This window comes from Macrosteles quadrilineatus, unplaced genomic scaffold, assembly GCF_028750875.1.
Source record: "Macrosteles quadrilineatus isolate MER2022 unplaced genomic scaffold, UCM_ALF_1.0 Scaffold_4__1_contigs__length_99947679, whole genome shotgun sequence".
Lineage (NCBI taxonomy): Eukaryota > Metazoa > Arthropoda > Insecta > Hemiptera > Cicadellidae > Macrosteles > Macrosteles quadrilineatus.
Window position 1 is genome coordinate 62010755 of NW_026542597.1, and position 16627 is coordinate 62027381.

The following is a 16627-nucleotide window of genomic DNA, read 5'->3' on the forward strand; positions in this document are numbered from 1 at the left end:
GCAACCTCATAAGTGTACTATATGTGGAAAATCCTTTAAATGCAAAATATATATGAAGCGACATACATTGGTTCACACTAAAGAAAGACCTTATAAGTGCACAATATGTGGAAAATCCTTCAAAACCAAGGATAAAATGAAGCTTCATACATTGGTTCACATGGGAGTGCGACCTTATAAGTGTAATGTATGTGGAAAATCCTTCCAAACCAACAGTATTTTAAAGACTCATCATACAATGGTTCACATGGGAGAGCGACCTTATAAGTGTAATGTATGTGGAAAATCCTTCAAAACCAGCAGCAGTATGAAGAACCATCATACAATGGTTCACATGGGAGAGCGACCTTATAAGTGTAATATATGTGGAAAATCTTTCCAAACCAACAGCTATATGAAGATTCATACATTGGTTCACACAGGAGAGCAATGTACGTGATTGGTGGTTCTGAACCTGGAACCCTGACTGACAAATTGAGAAAAAATCTTATTCCTCTATAGAGCTATGCTCTAGAGCCAGCAACCTAATTCCTGCTAAACTCTAACTAAAATCTAACTAATCTAAAACTAAGGATTCATCTTGATGCCATCTTCCCTTAACAACACCCTAAATCAAATATCCAGCCTGTTTTAGGCCTGTGAGAAGGCGATCAAAGTGAGTACCTATGAGGAGATAGAAAAGATAAAATAACAGTTCTTCAGCTGTACCTAATTTCTGGTTTTATTAAGATTTTGAATAATTTAAATTTTATATAACTTGCTTTGAAAACTTAAACATGGTAGATACAAATTTAAATAATTACAAAACAAACCTATCTGTTTTTATGACACTGAAATTTACATTACAGTACTTGTAATTTTATATATACAACTAGCTGTACCCGCAGGCTTTGCCCCGCTTAACTTCATAAGTATAAATAATATAATGTACAGAACTACCTTAGCTTGTTAAATAATCATAGTTTTATATTTGTTGTACAAAATCCAACTAAAATTACCAACACTTCTAAAACGCTTGTTGATCATACTTTTATCACACATGCCAATTTAAATATATTCAATAATTAACTGATCACTGTTTATTAGGTTTAAAGATGTACTATTCAAATAAGAGCATTATATCAAAAGAGCAAGATAGTTCATCCTATTTTCAAAACACTGTGAACTATGATTTAGTGAATAGGAAGTGAAAACTGGGAAGAATGTTTCATTACAAATGACGTAAATTATAATTACAACATATTTAATGGAAAACTAGTGTCTATTGCAAGTAATTCTATGTTAAGCTTCTATTTGAATGGTAAACCTTGGTCAACGGGAAATAAGTTCTGTTCTCTTTGTAATATGGGCGAAATTGAAACCACATTATATTTCATCGCTATATGTCCAATTTTAAGTAATCTTAGATTAACATTTTTACACAAAAGGGTCCTTTCTGAAGGGGATTATATTATTTTTTTAAATGGCAGGGATTGGCGAGTGTTAGTAAATTATTTAAAAAAACGCCTGGCAATACAGGTGGATTTTAATACAAGAATTTAACAATTGAAAAAAATATCATACAAATTTAATCATCCAAACATCTCAACACAAAAAAAACGATAAAACTATAGGAATTTAGAGAAACTGGTTAGATTGTATTTATATTTCTTAACTTAACTTTTTTATTTTAAAGGAATCCAATAACTGTTTTGTTAGATTTAGTTTTAGACGTGCCAACCCGGCAGACGACCTAGAGGTTATTGCTGTAGTGCGTAGGCACGTCCCCTGCGTGGGACAAATTAACTTGTATTGTGCACTGGGTATTTTGAAAATAAAACGCTTTTTCTTCTTCTTCTTCTTCTTCTTCTATTTTCAAAACACTGTGAACTATGATTTGGTGAAAAGAAAATTAGAAAGTGAAATATGGGAAGAATGTTTCATTACAAATGACGTAAATTATAGTTACAACATATTTAATGGAAAACTAGTGTCTATCGCAAGTAATTCTATGTTAAGCCGTAAACAAAACAGACTACATAAGGCAAAATCTTTCAGACGCTGGATAAATTCAAACCTGATTAAAAGATTAGATAAGTGTAAACAATTGTATGCTATACATAAAAAAGAACTTATGACTTAACTTTCAATAATTATTTCAATCGTTTCTGTGAGAAATTACAAACAGATATAGATACAACAAAAAATAATTACCTAACAAATAAAATTAATAACTGTAATGGTGATTCTGCTCAATACTGGAAGGTAATCAATAATACAATAGGCTGGAAAACGGCACTGTTTTAAGTGATCCAAAAAATGTGGCTGAAGAGATAAATAGCATAGATAAATCATACTTCCTTGCTTAGGCCTCTTTTATGCACAGCCTTTTCCGTCGGTCGGAATCTATCAGAATCTATCGGACTTTCCGTCGATGAGTGTTTTAACATGGTGTCAAATGGGACCCTTTTATGCACAACGGAATCTCCGTCGCGTTTCAGCGTTCCGTCGGCGCCGAGTTTCGGCGTTTCGTCGGAGCGTGTTTTTACATAGGTTCAAATGGAACCCTTTTATGCAACTGCGTTTTCCGTCGGGCGGAACGTAGTGCTGCCTGCCTACCCCACGCTCTGAATTTTGAATTTGAATTGAATTGAAAAATTCTTTATTGTTCTTTTCAAATACAACAGGTACAATACAATACATATTTATACACTAAGATTGTACATAAGTATTACATTAATATTACATGTTATTGTATTTATTCAAATATAAATTAAAAACAATATACTCTTCACAACATAACTAATTATTTTATTAAATAACGAACAATAAAGCCCTGAGGTTACAGAAGCTGTGCGGGAAACAAACATTTTTGGTAGTTGGAGCAACTCGTGGTTGGAAAGTCCAGCCCGTCTCCATTACCTCTGTCATCCAAAGTATTGAAATCGCCTCATTATAAATAGATTATCATTATTCATTGTAATTGATTGAAGAGTACAAATAAAGAGATGTAATTGGGGAAAAATTACTCCGTTAGAATTACATTTCTGTTTAAATCCACGGAATAATACAAACTTACTGTTTTGTAGGAATAATACTACTTTATTCCCCAGACTGACATGGGAATTTTTGTATCAAAGGTATACCCGGGATTGATATGGGAATTGTTGTACAAATGGCAATCACACCATCTCATTGGCAACCCTGCAGTACTGCCAACACTGTCATTGCTTTCAACCCTAAGACTTTCATTCACCGGGTGTACACTGTACAACCCACCTCCATCGCCGCCGTCTTTTTTTCTTTACGCCACAAATGGGTATAAACCAATAAACATGGATCCATCTTGGATTAATGACTATGGAAAAATGAACATAGTTGGCAGCAATGACTACCCCCACTGCGGGCATCATAAAAAACTAGCATATTCCGCTCGGCGGAAAAACTGCATAAAAGCATAAAAGGGACAACGATTCCCCCTGACGATTTCGCCCGACCAAAAACGTCGTGCATAAAAGAGGCCTTAAGCTTGGTTTTCCTAGGCGCGGAAGCGGAGAGCAGAGAGAGGAATGCAGAGAGCGGAATAGAGATTAACATAGCATTCCACTCAGCTTCTAGGAAAACAGTAACATTAAATTACCTAGGACAAGTATTGTTAATTGCTTAAAAAACAAATAGACTGTTACAAAGATATAAGCATTTTAATAACATTAAAACCCTGACGCAAATATGCGACGGCAGTCTATTTTAATGTGACTAGCCGTCGCATGCAACGGCAGTCTATGGGTGGAAATCGGCCGTCGCAGGTCCATGTGAATGAAAAATTCCGTACCATTGCAGTAGCGAACGTGTTAAAAGACCAATGATCAGGAACACTTGGGTTCGGTTTCGACCTTCAAAAAGCTTACCATATGACTTAGGCGTAATCAGGATCAAACTGGAAACCTGCTGATTATAGGCCTACTGCACTATATCGACTCAGGTACAAAGTATGAATAGACTAGGTGGCGTGCGCAGAGGCATCCACAAAATTGAGCGGAGTCATCAAGGGTTTATATTATATTGTTTTGGTCATACTGCAGTAATACCAGTCGTTTTTAATGCATGCGTTGCGGGTCTAAAGTAGCATTTTTACTCTTTAGGAAGTAAAAATAGTTTTTATCCTCTATGGAGTAAAAATCAGCTGTTGTCAACTCAGTTGTAAATTTCTATTATAAACGATTGCATGTATCGAAATATGTATCGATTCGTGCTTCGTAATTATTTTAACCTACAGTCTACAGTCTCTTCCCATAGCGTTTTAGCATTGCAGATACATTAATCCATTCCCGCACTCAACACGCTCACCTTTACTACTTCCTTCACCACCCCCTACGTCGTGGAGCTATTTCCCTCTCTTCCCATAGCATTTTAGGATTGCAGATACATTAATGTAATTGCCAAAGACAGTTCCCACACTCTGCACTGCAAGCCTTCCTTCACCATTTCCTACGACATAGACTTGTTTCCTTCCCTTCTCATAGCATTTTTGGATTAAAGATACATCAATCTAACTGCCACAGATAGTTTTCACACTATGCTTATACTTTACTACTTACTAAGCCATTTCCTACATCGTGGACCGGTTTTCATCACTTTCCATAGCAGTTTATGATTGCAGATACCTTAATCTAATCGTCATAAACAGTTCCCACACTCCGGACAGCTTGCCTTGACAACTTCCTTCACCACTTCCTACGTCGTGGACCTGTTTTCCTCCCTTCCCACAGCATTTTATGATTGCAGATACCTTAATCTAATCGTCATAAACAGTTCCCACACTCCAGACTGCTCGCCTTTACTACTTCCTTCACCACTTCCTACGTCACGGACCTGTTTCCCTCCCTTCCCATAGCATCATAGGATTGCTAATACCTTAATCTAATGGTCATAAACAGTTCCCACACTCCGGAATGCTCGCATTTACTACTTCCTTCACCACTTCCTACGTCACGGACCTATTTACCTCCCTTTCCATAGCATTTTATGATTGCAGATACCTTAATATAATCGTCATAAACAGTTCCCACACTCCGGACAGCTCGCCTTGACTACTTCCTTCACCACTTCCTATGTCACGGACCTGTTTCCCTCCCTTCCCATAGCATCATAGGATTGCAAATACCTTAATATAATGGTCATAAGCAGTTCCCACACTCCGGACAGCTCGCCTTGACTACTTCCTTCATCACTTCCTACGTCGCGGACCCGTTTCCTCCCTTCCCTTATAATTTTTGGAATGCAGATACCTAAATCTAATCGTCATACTCCAGACTGCTCACCTTTAGTACTTCCTTCACTACTTCCTACGTCACGAACCCGTTTTCCTCCCTTCCCATAGAATTTTAGGAATGCAGATACCTAAATCTAATCGTCATAAACAGTTTCTACACTCTAGACTGCTCACCTTTAGTACTTCCTTTAGCACTTTCTACGTCACGGACCTCAAGCTAGTGTCATCATTTTATTATATTTATGATTCATACCGTTTCTGTTCTTATATCTGTGGAATAATGCTATCAGCTATTTCTTTTACATTCAAAAGTCAACAGCTGATCATATGTCTTTGTTTATGTGTCAAATACTGCTTCCATAAGGATTACATTGAAACTTTGAGACCCAGTGGGGCGGATTCCTGATAGACTTTTTTAACGCCATATAGATGTTGGCACTCACCGATATGGTCTTTATCACCATCCAAAATTTGAAAACGATTGATTCAGCCGTCTAGGAGGAGTTTGCGTATTACGAAATGCATAAAAGTCTACGTATGAGAGCTTCGCTCAATAAACTGAAAATATAACCTACAACGAGAGTTATAAAGCCTCCCTTACATCCACTTAAATTTTATTTTGTATGCCTATGCCCAACCTTCACATCCTAGGACGACAGTTCTAGCCCGGAACTGTTTTGTAAATGACTTCAGGATACTCCCAGAGGGTTGCGGCATTATCACATAGTAGATAAAATCCATTGGCAATTGGCAGGATTTGAACTCGGGCAACGAAGCCCCAAGATCTACCACTAGACCAGCTCGCTCCTCGCCTCTTCTCTCCATCCACTACATCCAAACTTTATTCCCAATCTTATGTAGTTTATATTATATTCATTCAGGTAATTCATGATTTACATTTTAAAATGACTGGATGAAAAACATATTTGTATTACTTAAAAAAGTATGTTTTCATTTACTGACCGGCAGGGCCGCGTTAAGGGTCAGTGGAGCCCTGGGCAAACCCAAAGCAGTACCCCCCTTTTTTCCTAGTGCGGGCAGGCGATGGTTGAGGGGCACCCTGTGAGCGCCCCCAAACCTCCGGCGCCCCTGGGCATATGCCCAGTCTGCCCGTTTATAAAAGTGGGCCTGCTGACCGGTGTAAGAATTAGGATTGCAGCAACAACTTTAGTACAAGATGTACAATTATAATTTAATTTTAACAAAACTAGTCTAACTTTTCAACTGAAGTCTTAAATAATAAACTAGCCATATTCTCTAAAATATGTAACACACTTAAGAGCCTTCACTAATGCACATTGTATTTTCTCAAACATCGTTGTTGTCTTCTGGTAGTAATACTTTGTCAATTTTGTGAACAACTCCATTTGATGTCAAAATGTCACATTCTGATGCTGTTGCGCCATTCACCTGAAACAAATCGTTTTCATAAATTATTGCCAATATCTTACTTGGGTTTAGAAAATGTGAAAGTATAGTTAAGTTAGAATGTTATCAATCTTTAGTTTTATTTGAATGTTGTTTTCTTTTCTTTTTGCGCTAACTGCTTTGTCTGTTCAATTTCACTGTTAGACATTTTAAGATTGTTGCAGTTGAGTAGCAGAGGAATCCACTTCGGAGTAAGAGCGAAACGTCTGGTAGTTAACTTGATGTGACAATATTAACAGAAACTTGACTGCTTTCTATGACTATTGCTTAAGGTGTTATGTCTATTGTGATGTAGAATTTTGTTTTTATGACTATATAAACTATTGAATTGATCGCTATGATTCAAGTCGATTGCTTCTAATTTTTGACATCTAGATTTTTTGGAATGTGATGAAATCTGAGAATGTTGGTACATCTGACCATACAATGTGGCTCTCCCGAAGTCTAAGCGTAGGGTGGGCAAGCTTCTTGGTCATTGTAAATATCAACAAAGTATCCTAACTTTGCACTGGTTGACCTAGTTTTTCTAGAGCACGTAAATGCTTGTTTACAGAATATATTAATGATCTTACTCTAATCCAGACTACCTTTCAATTTTGTTGATATTGTATAGAGAAGCTATGTGATTGTTGATGAGGATTCTTTTGTTTTCAAATCGTTACTATCAGGACACTGATAGCTGGACCGTGAAGTGATGTTTTGAGGTAATGAAACTTTTGTGTATCTGTTAGTGAGGAGTTGTCACGGACGAGAGAATTAAATATTTCTTGAAACGATGTCCACTCCTTGTATTTCCCACCACATGTGGGGAGTGTTATAGTAGTAGTAGGCACTTTGACATTGATGAGTTATTAGAAACTACAGAACTAGATGGGGTTGAAATTGGTTGGTTGTCGGTGAGGAGAGCTTCTGCTTGGGCAATCAATTCAGAATAAATGTTTTCAAACGATTCTCTTTCAGCTTCGTGATCTGATTCAGTATCAAGAAGCTCTATGTCTCCTCGTATCTGTTCAAATTCTTGTAAAAGAGGCTGAAATAGGGCTAGTCTTATTTTTAATTGGGACACGTCATTATCTTCTATTGCATCTTCATACTTTTTAAATCTCTAGTAAGTTTGGCTTTGGTCTGTCCTCGCTTTTGGCATAATGTTTTTAACTGATGTTCTGTCATATTTTGTGTGTGCAAAGAGGCTTGTAAAAGGATGAATGTTGTTTGAAACTGAACGTGATGAGGTTGGGAGTGACTTACGGTGCTGCAGCTGTGTAAATCCAATCAATGGACACTGAGTCACTTGAAGACTTGAGTTCACTGAAATCGCGACAGAGACGGTTCGACACGTTCTGATGACGAAACTATAATGCTTACGGTACAATTGTTCCACGCGATCACTGATAAATAATCGCGGCTCGATGGACCATGTTGCGGCACGTGATGTGCGCCAATGTTTTGGTAATACTAAAAAACCTAACACTTTTTGAAATGAACTATGATTTTATTGATGTAGAAATTAACAAATGATATTAGTGGACTGTATAATTGAACTATGGTGAAATAAATTGCTAGAACTAAACTAATGCGGTTGTAACTAAATGTGAATTAAGACCAAAAGTGAGATACGTGGAGGGAACTGCCTCTTACGTCCTATACAAAGCTATGTGAAGTTAACAATGTGATTATATATGTAGATAGACTAGCAGAGTACCCGTTCTTCGTACGGGGGTGGCGTATAAGTATAAAATGCTAAGTGCTTATTGCAGTTTTATACGTACTCTAGTTTTGCGTTTGCAATGGGGGAGGATAAGGCTTGAGAGAATTTCGTTCAATATATTTACATATGCTATAGTATTACAGATATAGTATAGTATATACAATTAGTATTACTAAATCTACCATAGCCTTTCTGTTCTATCACTGCACCTAAACAATATAAAAAAGTAAATTATCAAACATTCACACAATATCACAAATCTATTATATTATTAAAGTGATACAATCAAATTTTATGTAAACGGTTAAGGTCATTTAACAAATAAAAATATAGGCATATGGCACATCAAAATGAAGCTTAGAGTGTGTAGATTTGCCGAAAAGTATTGATATGGACGAATTTCCTGTGGGCTCTGCCCCACAGGCTGATTTTCAAAGGGCTACGCCTTGCATGTTTTGAAGTTAACGCTATTCGAATAATTTAGTGAACAACAGCTAGCCAATGCAATTGACAATATAGTTTGTTTGTTTACATTTTTGTTTACTTATTTTATTATTTACTTTTATGTCCTTAAAAGAGGTGCGGTGAATTAACAGTGAAGCTGAAGCTATTTCTAACTGTTTGATACAAGTGAGTGATTAAAGGTTTTCGAAACACGATGAATATGAGACTAACAAACCATGTATGTTGTTCGTTCTAAAAGGTTGTCACCGATCTTTAACAGGTCGCTATTTCATTGAAAAGTATTGAAAAAGAGCGGCGAGTTCAGGTACAACCGTACCCACCTCGGCCACCTTAGGACGTAAGGTATGAAGGTTCCACTGCTTTTAACATCCTTTCAGATGAGAATTCCTCGAACTTGGGCCCTTTAAATGAAATATAAAGTCAAAGTTGAATAAAATAATTTAATGGTCGCTTCTGTACATCCGTGAATTCGGGGGTAGAACCTCTTGTTATGTATTAAATTAAAAACATAAACATTACTTTATCCTACTTTGACAGTTCTCATTGTGAACCTTATCACTTTTTAATGCTATTGAGTATCATAGAACCAACTTGTTTGGTCGAATCAGCTGACAAAATTAATTTCTTTTAAATGTGAATACCCATAAGATTAACATGGGAAACTCTAGAGCCACTGGGGCAGAGCCTGAAAGGAGTTTTGAGATTACAATATGCCTATATGTTAATCGGGAATGTGAGCTACCATCACCCCAAATTTCAGCCCAATCCGACCAGTATTTTTCACGTTTACTTGTTACAAATATACATACATACATCCAAACTTTTTCACTTATAATATTAGTAGGAATAGTAGGATAATAATAAGATAGGCTATATAGATGGACTAGCAGAGTACCCGTCCTTAGTATGGGGTTGGCATATCAGTATAAAATGCTTATTGCAGTTGCACTCAAGCTTTGCGTTTGCAATGAGGGAGGACATAGTTTGATAAAATTTGCTTCTTTAAATTTACAGTATTCTATGGTATTACACATCTACCATAGCCCTAATGTTCTACCACTTCCCCTAAACAATAGAGAAAAATAAATTAATACAAAATTTGCATAATGTCGCAAATTATTCATGAAATTAAACAAATTAACATAACTGTAAACAATCCTACTTTGACAGTTAGTTCTCATTGTGTATCACAGTTATTTTTTGCTGCTTAGGTCAAATTAGCTGTGCAAAAAAAATATAGTGCTGCACCCTGTTGGTAAATATTATAACTTTTTAATGCTTTTGCATATCATAGAACGATAGAACCAACTTTTATAGTTGAAACAGCTGACTACAGTCGGGACCACGCAAGTTTGCAGTTGAGGGAGGAGCCTATTTACCATATGGTTTTGAATGAACCAATGAGAACCGTGCGGTGTTGCCAAATCTAATAATACCAGCTGATTTGAAAATATTGCTCAGTATATTTTAATTAGTGTTGTCAACGGGCGATGTGGCAACGTCGCACTAGCCTTGTCTTGTGATTGGCTGCCACCAACTGCAAACTTACGTGGTCCCGAATCTCAATTCTTTAATTCCCTTTAAATATGAATACTCATAAGGTTAACATGGGGAACTACAGAGCCACTGGGGCAGAGCCCTAAAGGATTTTTGAGATAAGAATATGCCATATGTTAATCGGGAATGTGAGCTATCATCATGCCAAATTTCAGCCCAATCCGTCCAGTGGTTAATGCGTGATTGAACTTCAAACAAACAAACACACAAACTTTCACATTTATAATATTAGTAAGATGTATAACCAATGCAATATCATATCAAACAGCTGCTTGATTTATCACTTTAACACAAAATATTAGGATTAGGAGTTATTTATGACGGAATATAATGGCACTACTTATGTTAATAAAAAGGCTACTGTATTTGAAAGAGCTAGAAACACACTCATTTTTACTATCAATTTCTTATTTTCAACAATAAACCAATATCGTAGAAAGCTATGCCTAACTGATAAGGTTAGGCACCAGACCTACGCAAACCCCTGTGAACACAATGAGGACAATAAATGTGGTAAGGTAATAATAATGAATCTATCACTTGAGATCGATAGTTGGTGTGGTGTGTGCACTCAATGCTGCCTCCCACTTCCTAGAACATTTATTTCCTCTCTGCTCCTGTTGTATAAAACCATTAACTAAACATAACTTTTACTGTACATGCAAATCTTACACGGGGAAGGTTGGGTTTCAGCAGTCTGAGCCCACTGGTCTAAAATATAATATTACTAGCTGTTTTGCCCCCTCTTGGTTCGGGCAATGTTTTGTAAAATAAATTTTAGGAATACAGCTGTAAAAACTTAGGTTTATCATCAGACGATGGAAATTAACTGCCAATTAAATGGTGTACAAGTCTAATCACTTTGAAATACAGCAATGGAACCATATACAGAGTTATAAGAAGGATGGAGGACAAAGTCAAGGATTATACATAATTTATTTTCTCCAATTACTATCCACTAGTCATTGCGGGTAAATGTGGTTGTTCCAATCGCCGGTCCATCATCCTGTCATTGTGTCTCTTATTTTGTCATCTCTTACATTGTCAAATGTAGTTTTGTAGTTTTATTTGTAACAGTTTTCGTGCTTCTGTTAAAATTAAACTTATGCTAACATAATTTTTCACAATATACAAATTAATTCATATACAGGGAGCGGCAAAATAATCTGACGGTTTTCTTTGCCGCCCTGTCGAGCGAATGAGTGGCGTAGGGTGGTGGGAATAGGGGCATTACAAAGCCAACGTGTGAGCATTTTTAGTAGCCATGGAGCCGTGGGATAGCTGAGCAACATGTATTTGTAGTAGAAGTGTTTTTAAAAGTGGAAATTCCTGTGTAGCTGTTCAGTACACGTTTCAATGTGGGTCAAAGAAGAAAAGTCCCAAGTCGAAACACCATTTTGCTGTGGGTGGGTAACTTTAGAGCTACTAGTTCGGTGTGAAACTAAAGAGAGTGAGGAAGACTGTATGTTGTGGTTCAAAGTGTGATTCGTCGCTCGTAATGAAAATGTTGTTACGTGTAAGAAAATCAATCACTACTTGTTCTGAAAAAGAGATGCGCATTGCATCTCTGGGTTTCAACTGTTGCACAATTGCCATTTTGTATGATTGGAAATGCAGGTCGTATTGTAATACTCTTCTACCGAGCGGCCAGACAAGTACAGAGCTGCAGATTATTAACGTTTAGACCATTGAGGACTAACTTCCACAGCTTCTCTCACTCTCTCAGCGTTCTCTAGCGTCCGGGCTGACCTTGGACTTGGACAGCCTGTTGGCTTTTTTCAATACTGAACTAGTAGCTCTGAAGTTACCTACTCACTGCAAAATGGTTTTTTGAGTTGGGACTTTTCCCCTTGGACCCACATTGAAACGTGTACTTAACAGCTACACAGGAATTTCCACTTTTAAAAACACTTCTACTACAAATACATGGTGCTCAGCTATCCCACGGCTCCATGGCTACTAAAAATGCTCACACGTTGGCTTTGTAACGCCCCTATTCCCACCACCCTACGCCACTCATTTGCTCGACAGGGCGGCAAAGAAAACCGTCAGATTATTTTGCCGCTCCCTGTAGATATGAAGTATTCTTATTAATTGTTGTTAATATTAGCCGTCAGTCATGGTAAAAAATACAAGGTGTCTGTCAGTTGGTTAAACTAAATTTCAGTGACTTGAAAATGAGATGGTCAGGCATGCAATAAGCCTATTTTTAAATGGAATATTATTTATTTACTCAGTCAAAGTAAAGGCCACAAGGCCCGTTTTTATTTTGTGCCGTATTGTAACAATATTGTTTTTGTTTAAAATGGCTGACATCTAAGACAAGTTGTAGCTCTTGGTCTCAGTGCAAATAGGGACATTGGGACTATTTTTATTTTTATACCAGTTGTATCGGTCTCGGTATCGAATCAAGCGATACCTGATCGGTATCTAAAGAAAATACCCAGTTTCGGTATTCCATGATATATACCATGACTGAATGTCTTTTGTGCGGTGTCAAAGACCAAAGTGTAACTGATGTTGCATTTCCGGTCATGTTGGATCTGTGGTTTTTTCCCCAACCTGAAGGTGACATGAAAGACTGTGTTGAACCAGGAAAATGATTTTGAAATTAAATTTAAAAAACTAGTCCACCTAAATGTTTTAATCTATGTATATATTTAATAAAAATGAACTTCAACCTGGAGGCGAGTTAGCGTAGCGAACGAGCTAACCTGAAGGCAAGTGAGCGCAGCGAACGAGCTCCAACCTAAAGGTGAGTGAGCGTAGCGAACGAGATCCAACCTAAAGGTGAGTGAGCGTAGCGAACAAACTTCAACCAGGACGTGATTGAGCCATGCGAACGAGATAATCTTGAAAATTAAGAAGTTAAACGGGGCAAAGCCCGCAGGTTACAGCTAGTATTTAATAAAAATGGTCTTTTTTCAGAATAGGCAGTCGATTTGAAGAGGAAAAGGAACTTTTATTCATGTTGCAAGAAAGATAATTGACATAATCTGCTATTTAAATACATTAAACGGCAGCTAAAAAAAGTTGTTACTACAATAAAAGTACTACACAATGAAAGTAAGTTCACTATGTAAAACTTAAAATTCAATTTATACATAACTTTTACATGGCTGATGCAATATTATTAGAAAACTACATGAAATATAGAAGCAAAGTTTTCTTAAATAAGCTAATTTAACTTGATGGTACATCAAAGTCAAGACAAAAAAGCAAATTGCCTCGAGTAGGCTATGTTGTTTGATAATTATAATACAAATAATATTTGAACAAGGGTTGATGAAATGTTATTGATACATATATATAATAACTGTTCAACATTTAACAAATCCTACAAAACAAGGCATATATTTAGATAAAAATGCAAAGCCAATCGACAAACTCCAATCAGTTACTAGCTTGTCAGAAATCAGAATAAAAAAAAATGTTTAATATCACTAAAAATCTTACAAATAAGTGTCCAATATGTAGAAAAATGTTTTCAACTATATCATCAATGAAGTGTCATATATACTTACACACGGGCGAGCGTCCCTTTAGATGTTTGACTTGTGATAAAACATTTATTCAGCTACATCAAGTGAAGTGTCATTTGTTGACACATTCTGGGAAGTGTCCTTATAAGTGCACAATATGTGGAAAATCTTTCCAAACTAACAGCTATATGAAGACTCATCATACAACAGTTCACATTGGAAAGCGACCTCATAAGTGCACTTTATGTGGAAAATCTTTCCAAACCGGCAGCCACATGAAGAATCATACATTGGTTCACATGGGAGAGCGACCTCATAAGTGTACTATATGTGGAAAATCCTTTAAAAGCAAAATATATATGAAGCGACATACATTGGTTCACACTAAAGAAAGACCTTATAAGTGCACTATATGTGGAAAATCCTTCAAAACCAAGAATGAAATGAAGCTTCATACATTGGTTCACATGGGAGAGCGACCTCATAAGTGTACTATATGTGGAAAATCCTTCAAAACCAGCAGCAGTATGAAGAACCATCATACAATGGTTCACATGGGAGAGCGACCTTATAAGTGTAATGTATGTGGAAAATCTTTCCAAACCAACAGCTATTTGAAGATTCATCGTACAACGGTTCACATGGGAGAGCGACCTCATAAGTGCACTATATGTGGAAAATCCTTCAAAACCAGCAGCATTATGAAGAATCATATATTGGTTCACACGGGAGAGCGACCTCATAAGTGCACTATATGTGGAAAATCTTTCCAAACCAGCAGACACATGAAGAATCATACATTAGTTCACATGGGAGAGCAACCTCATAAGTGTACTATATGTGGAAAATCCTTTAAAAGCAAAATATATATGAAGCGACATACATTGGTTCACACTAAAGAAAGACCTTATAAGTGCACAATATGTGGAAAATCCTTCAAAACCAAGAATAAAATGAAGCTTCATACATTGGTTCACATGGGAGAGCGATGTCATAAGTGCACTATATGTGGAAAATCCTTCAAAACCAGCAGCAGTATGAAGAATCATATTATATTGGTTCACACAGGAGAGCGACCTTATAAGTGTAATATATGTGGAAAATCTTTCCAAACCAACGGCTATATGAAGATTCATCATACATTGGTTCACAGAAGAGCAATGTACGTGATTGGTGGTCCTGAACCTGTAACCCTGACTGACAAAGTGAGAAAAAATCTTATTCCTCTATAGAGCTACTCTATTAGCCAGCAACCTAATTCCTGCTAAACTCTACCTCAATAGAAAACTAAGGATTCAACTTGATGCCATCTTCCCTTAACAACACCCTAAATCAAATATCCAGCTTGTTTCAGGCCTGTGAGAAGGCGATCAAAGTGAGTACCTACGAGGAGATAGAAAAGATAAAATAACTGTTCTTCAGCTGTACCTAATTTCTGATTTTATTAAGATTTTGAATAATTTAAATTTTATATAACTTGCTTTGAAAACTTAAACATGGTAGATACAAATTTAAATAATTACAAAACAAACCTATCTGTTTTTATAACACTGAAATTTACATTACAGTACTTGTAATTTTATATATACAACTAGCTGTACCCGCAGGCTTTGCCCCGCTTAACTTCATAAGTATTTGCATGGCTCAATCACATCCTGGTTGAAGTTCGTTCGCTACGCTCACTCACCTTCAGATTGGAAATCGTTCGCTGCACTCACTTGTTTTCAGGTTAGCTCGTTCGCTACGCTTACTCGCCTCCAGGTTGATGTTCGTTCGCTACGCTAACTCACCTTTTGGTTGGAAATTAGCTGGTGTCATAAATTTAAATAAATGGTATCAGCATTCTGACACATACTTTCTCCCATAAGTTTGTCTACAACAAGTTTCTATACAACCTTTATCATGTGTAAGCGGTGAGAGTAAATATACGGGAATGGGATTAGTAAAATTTTGTTCAGAATTTAAAGGACTACAGAGGCCTACTAAATTTTTATCAAAATCGTTCGGGCCGTTTTTGTGAAAATCCGAATTTCCAAGTCATTCCTTTTATTTTTTATAATACTTTGATAAAGGATTTTATGTTTTAATATTTAACATTGGAGATTTTAAACGTTGTATATTGCACAGGTGTGCTGCGATTGGGGTTTAATACATTTGGACTTATTAAAGAGTAAAATTGTTTTCTGTGCTGCACCCTGTAGAAACACTGTGGCACTATTTCAAATCATGACTAATGCTAATACAGAATGTTGTGATTATTTAAACCTACAAAACAGTTGGTGAAAGTAAACATCTGCTTTTAAATTATATTTATTTGTAAACATTGTAGATCAAAAAGTCTGACATTGGCCCACTTAAAACCCTCTAGGGCAGAGCCCTTTATAAACATAGCCCTTTTGGTATGAAACAAACTCATGAACAAACAATTATAAGACTCCTAAAAAACCTTTTGGGCAACCTAAAGCCGATAAAAAGGTAGGAAATATTGTGTTAAACGAATTCATCAATCACGTTTTTTAGGGAAAACAATCGTCATACTTATCTTCCCTTCATTTAACTAAGATTTTAATGACTTCACTCTAGCCATCGCAATTAGCTGAATTTACATAAAACCTCAAGATTAACCGTCGATTTCGACGGGGTTCCACTAGTCTATATACTAATTTGAAACTGTTTTTCTTTGTGACAGCTATTTTGAGAGAACGGCTGGGCGTAGAAACACGGTAGAGGTGTCTA

At 36.6% G+C, this 16627-nt stretch overlaps 1 protein-coding gene across 1 annotated transcript in view; it reads left to right on the forward strand.

The window, feature by feature from the left end:
• LOC128992975 (zinc finger protein 708-like) overlaps nt 1–15123 on the forward strand; it is a 51772-nt gene extending 36649 nt beyond the window's left edge. The window contains exon 5 of the mRNA XM_054416723.1: nt 13338–15123. Within this exon, the coding sequence (XP_054272698.1) occupies nt 13840–15123 (1284 nt within the window). The 5' untranslated portion in view covers nt 13338–13839. The remainder of the gene's footprint in view (nt 1–13337) is intronic.
• Nucleotides 15124–16627: the final 1504 nt, after the last annotated feature.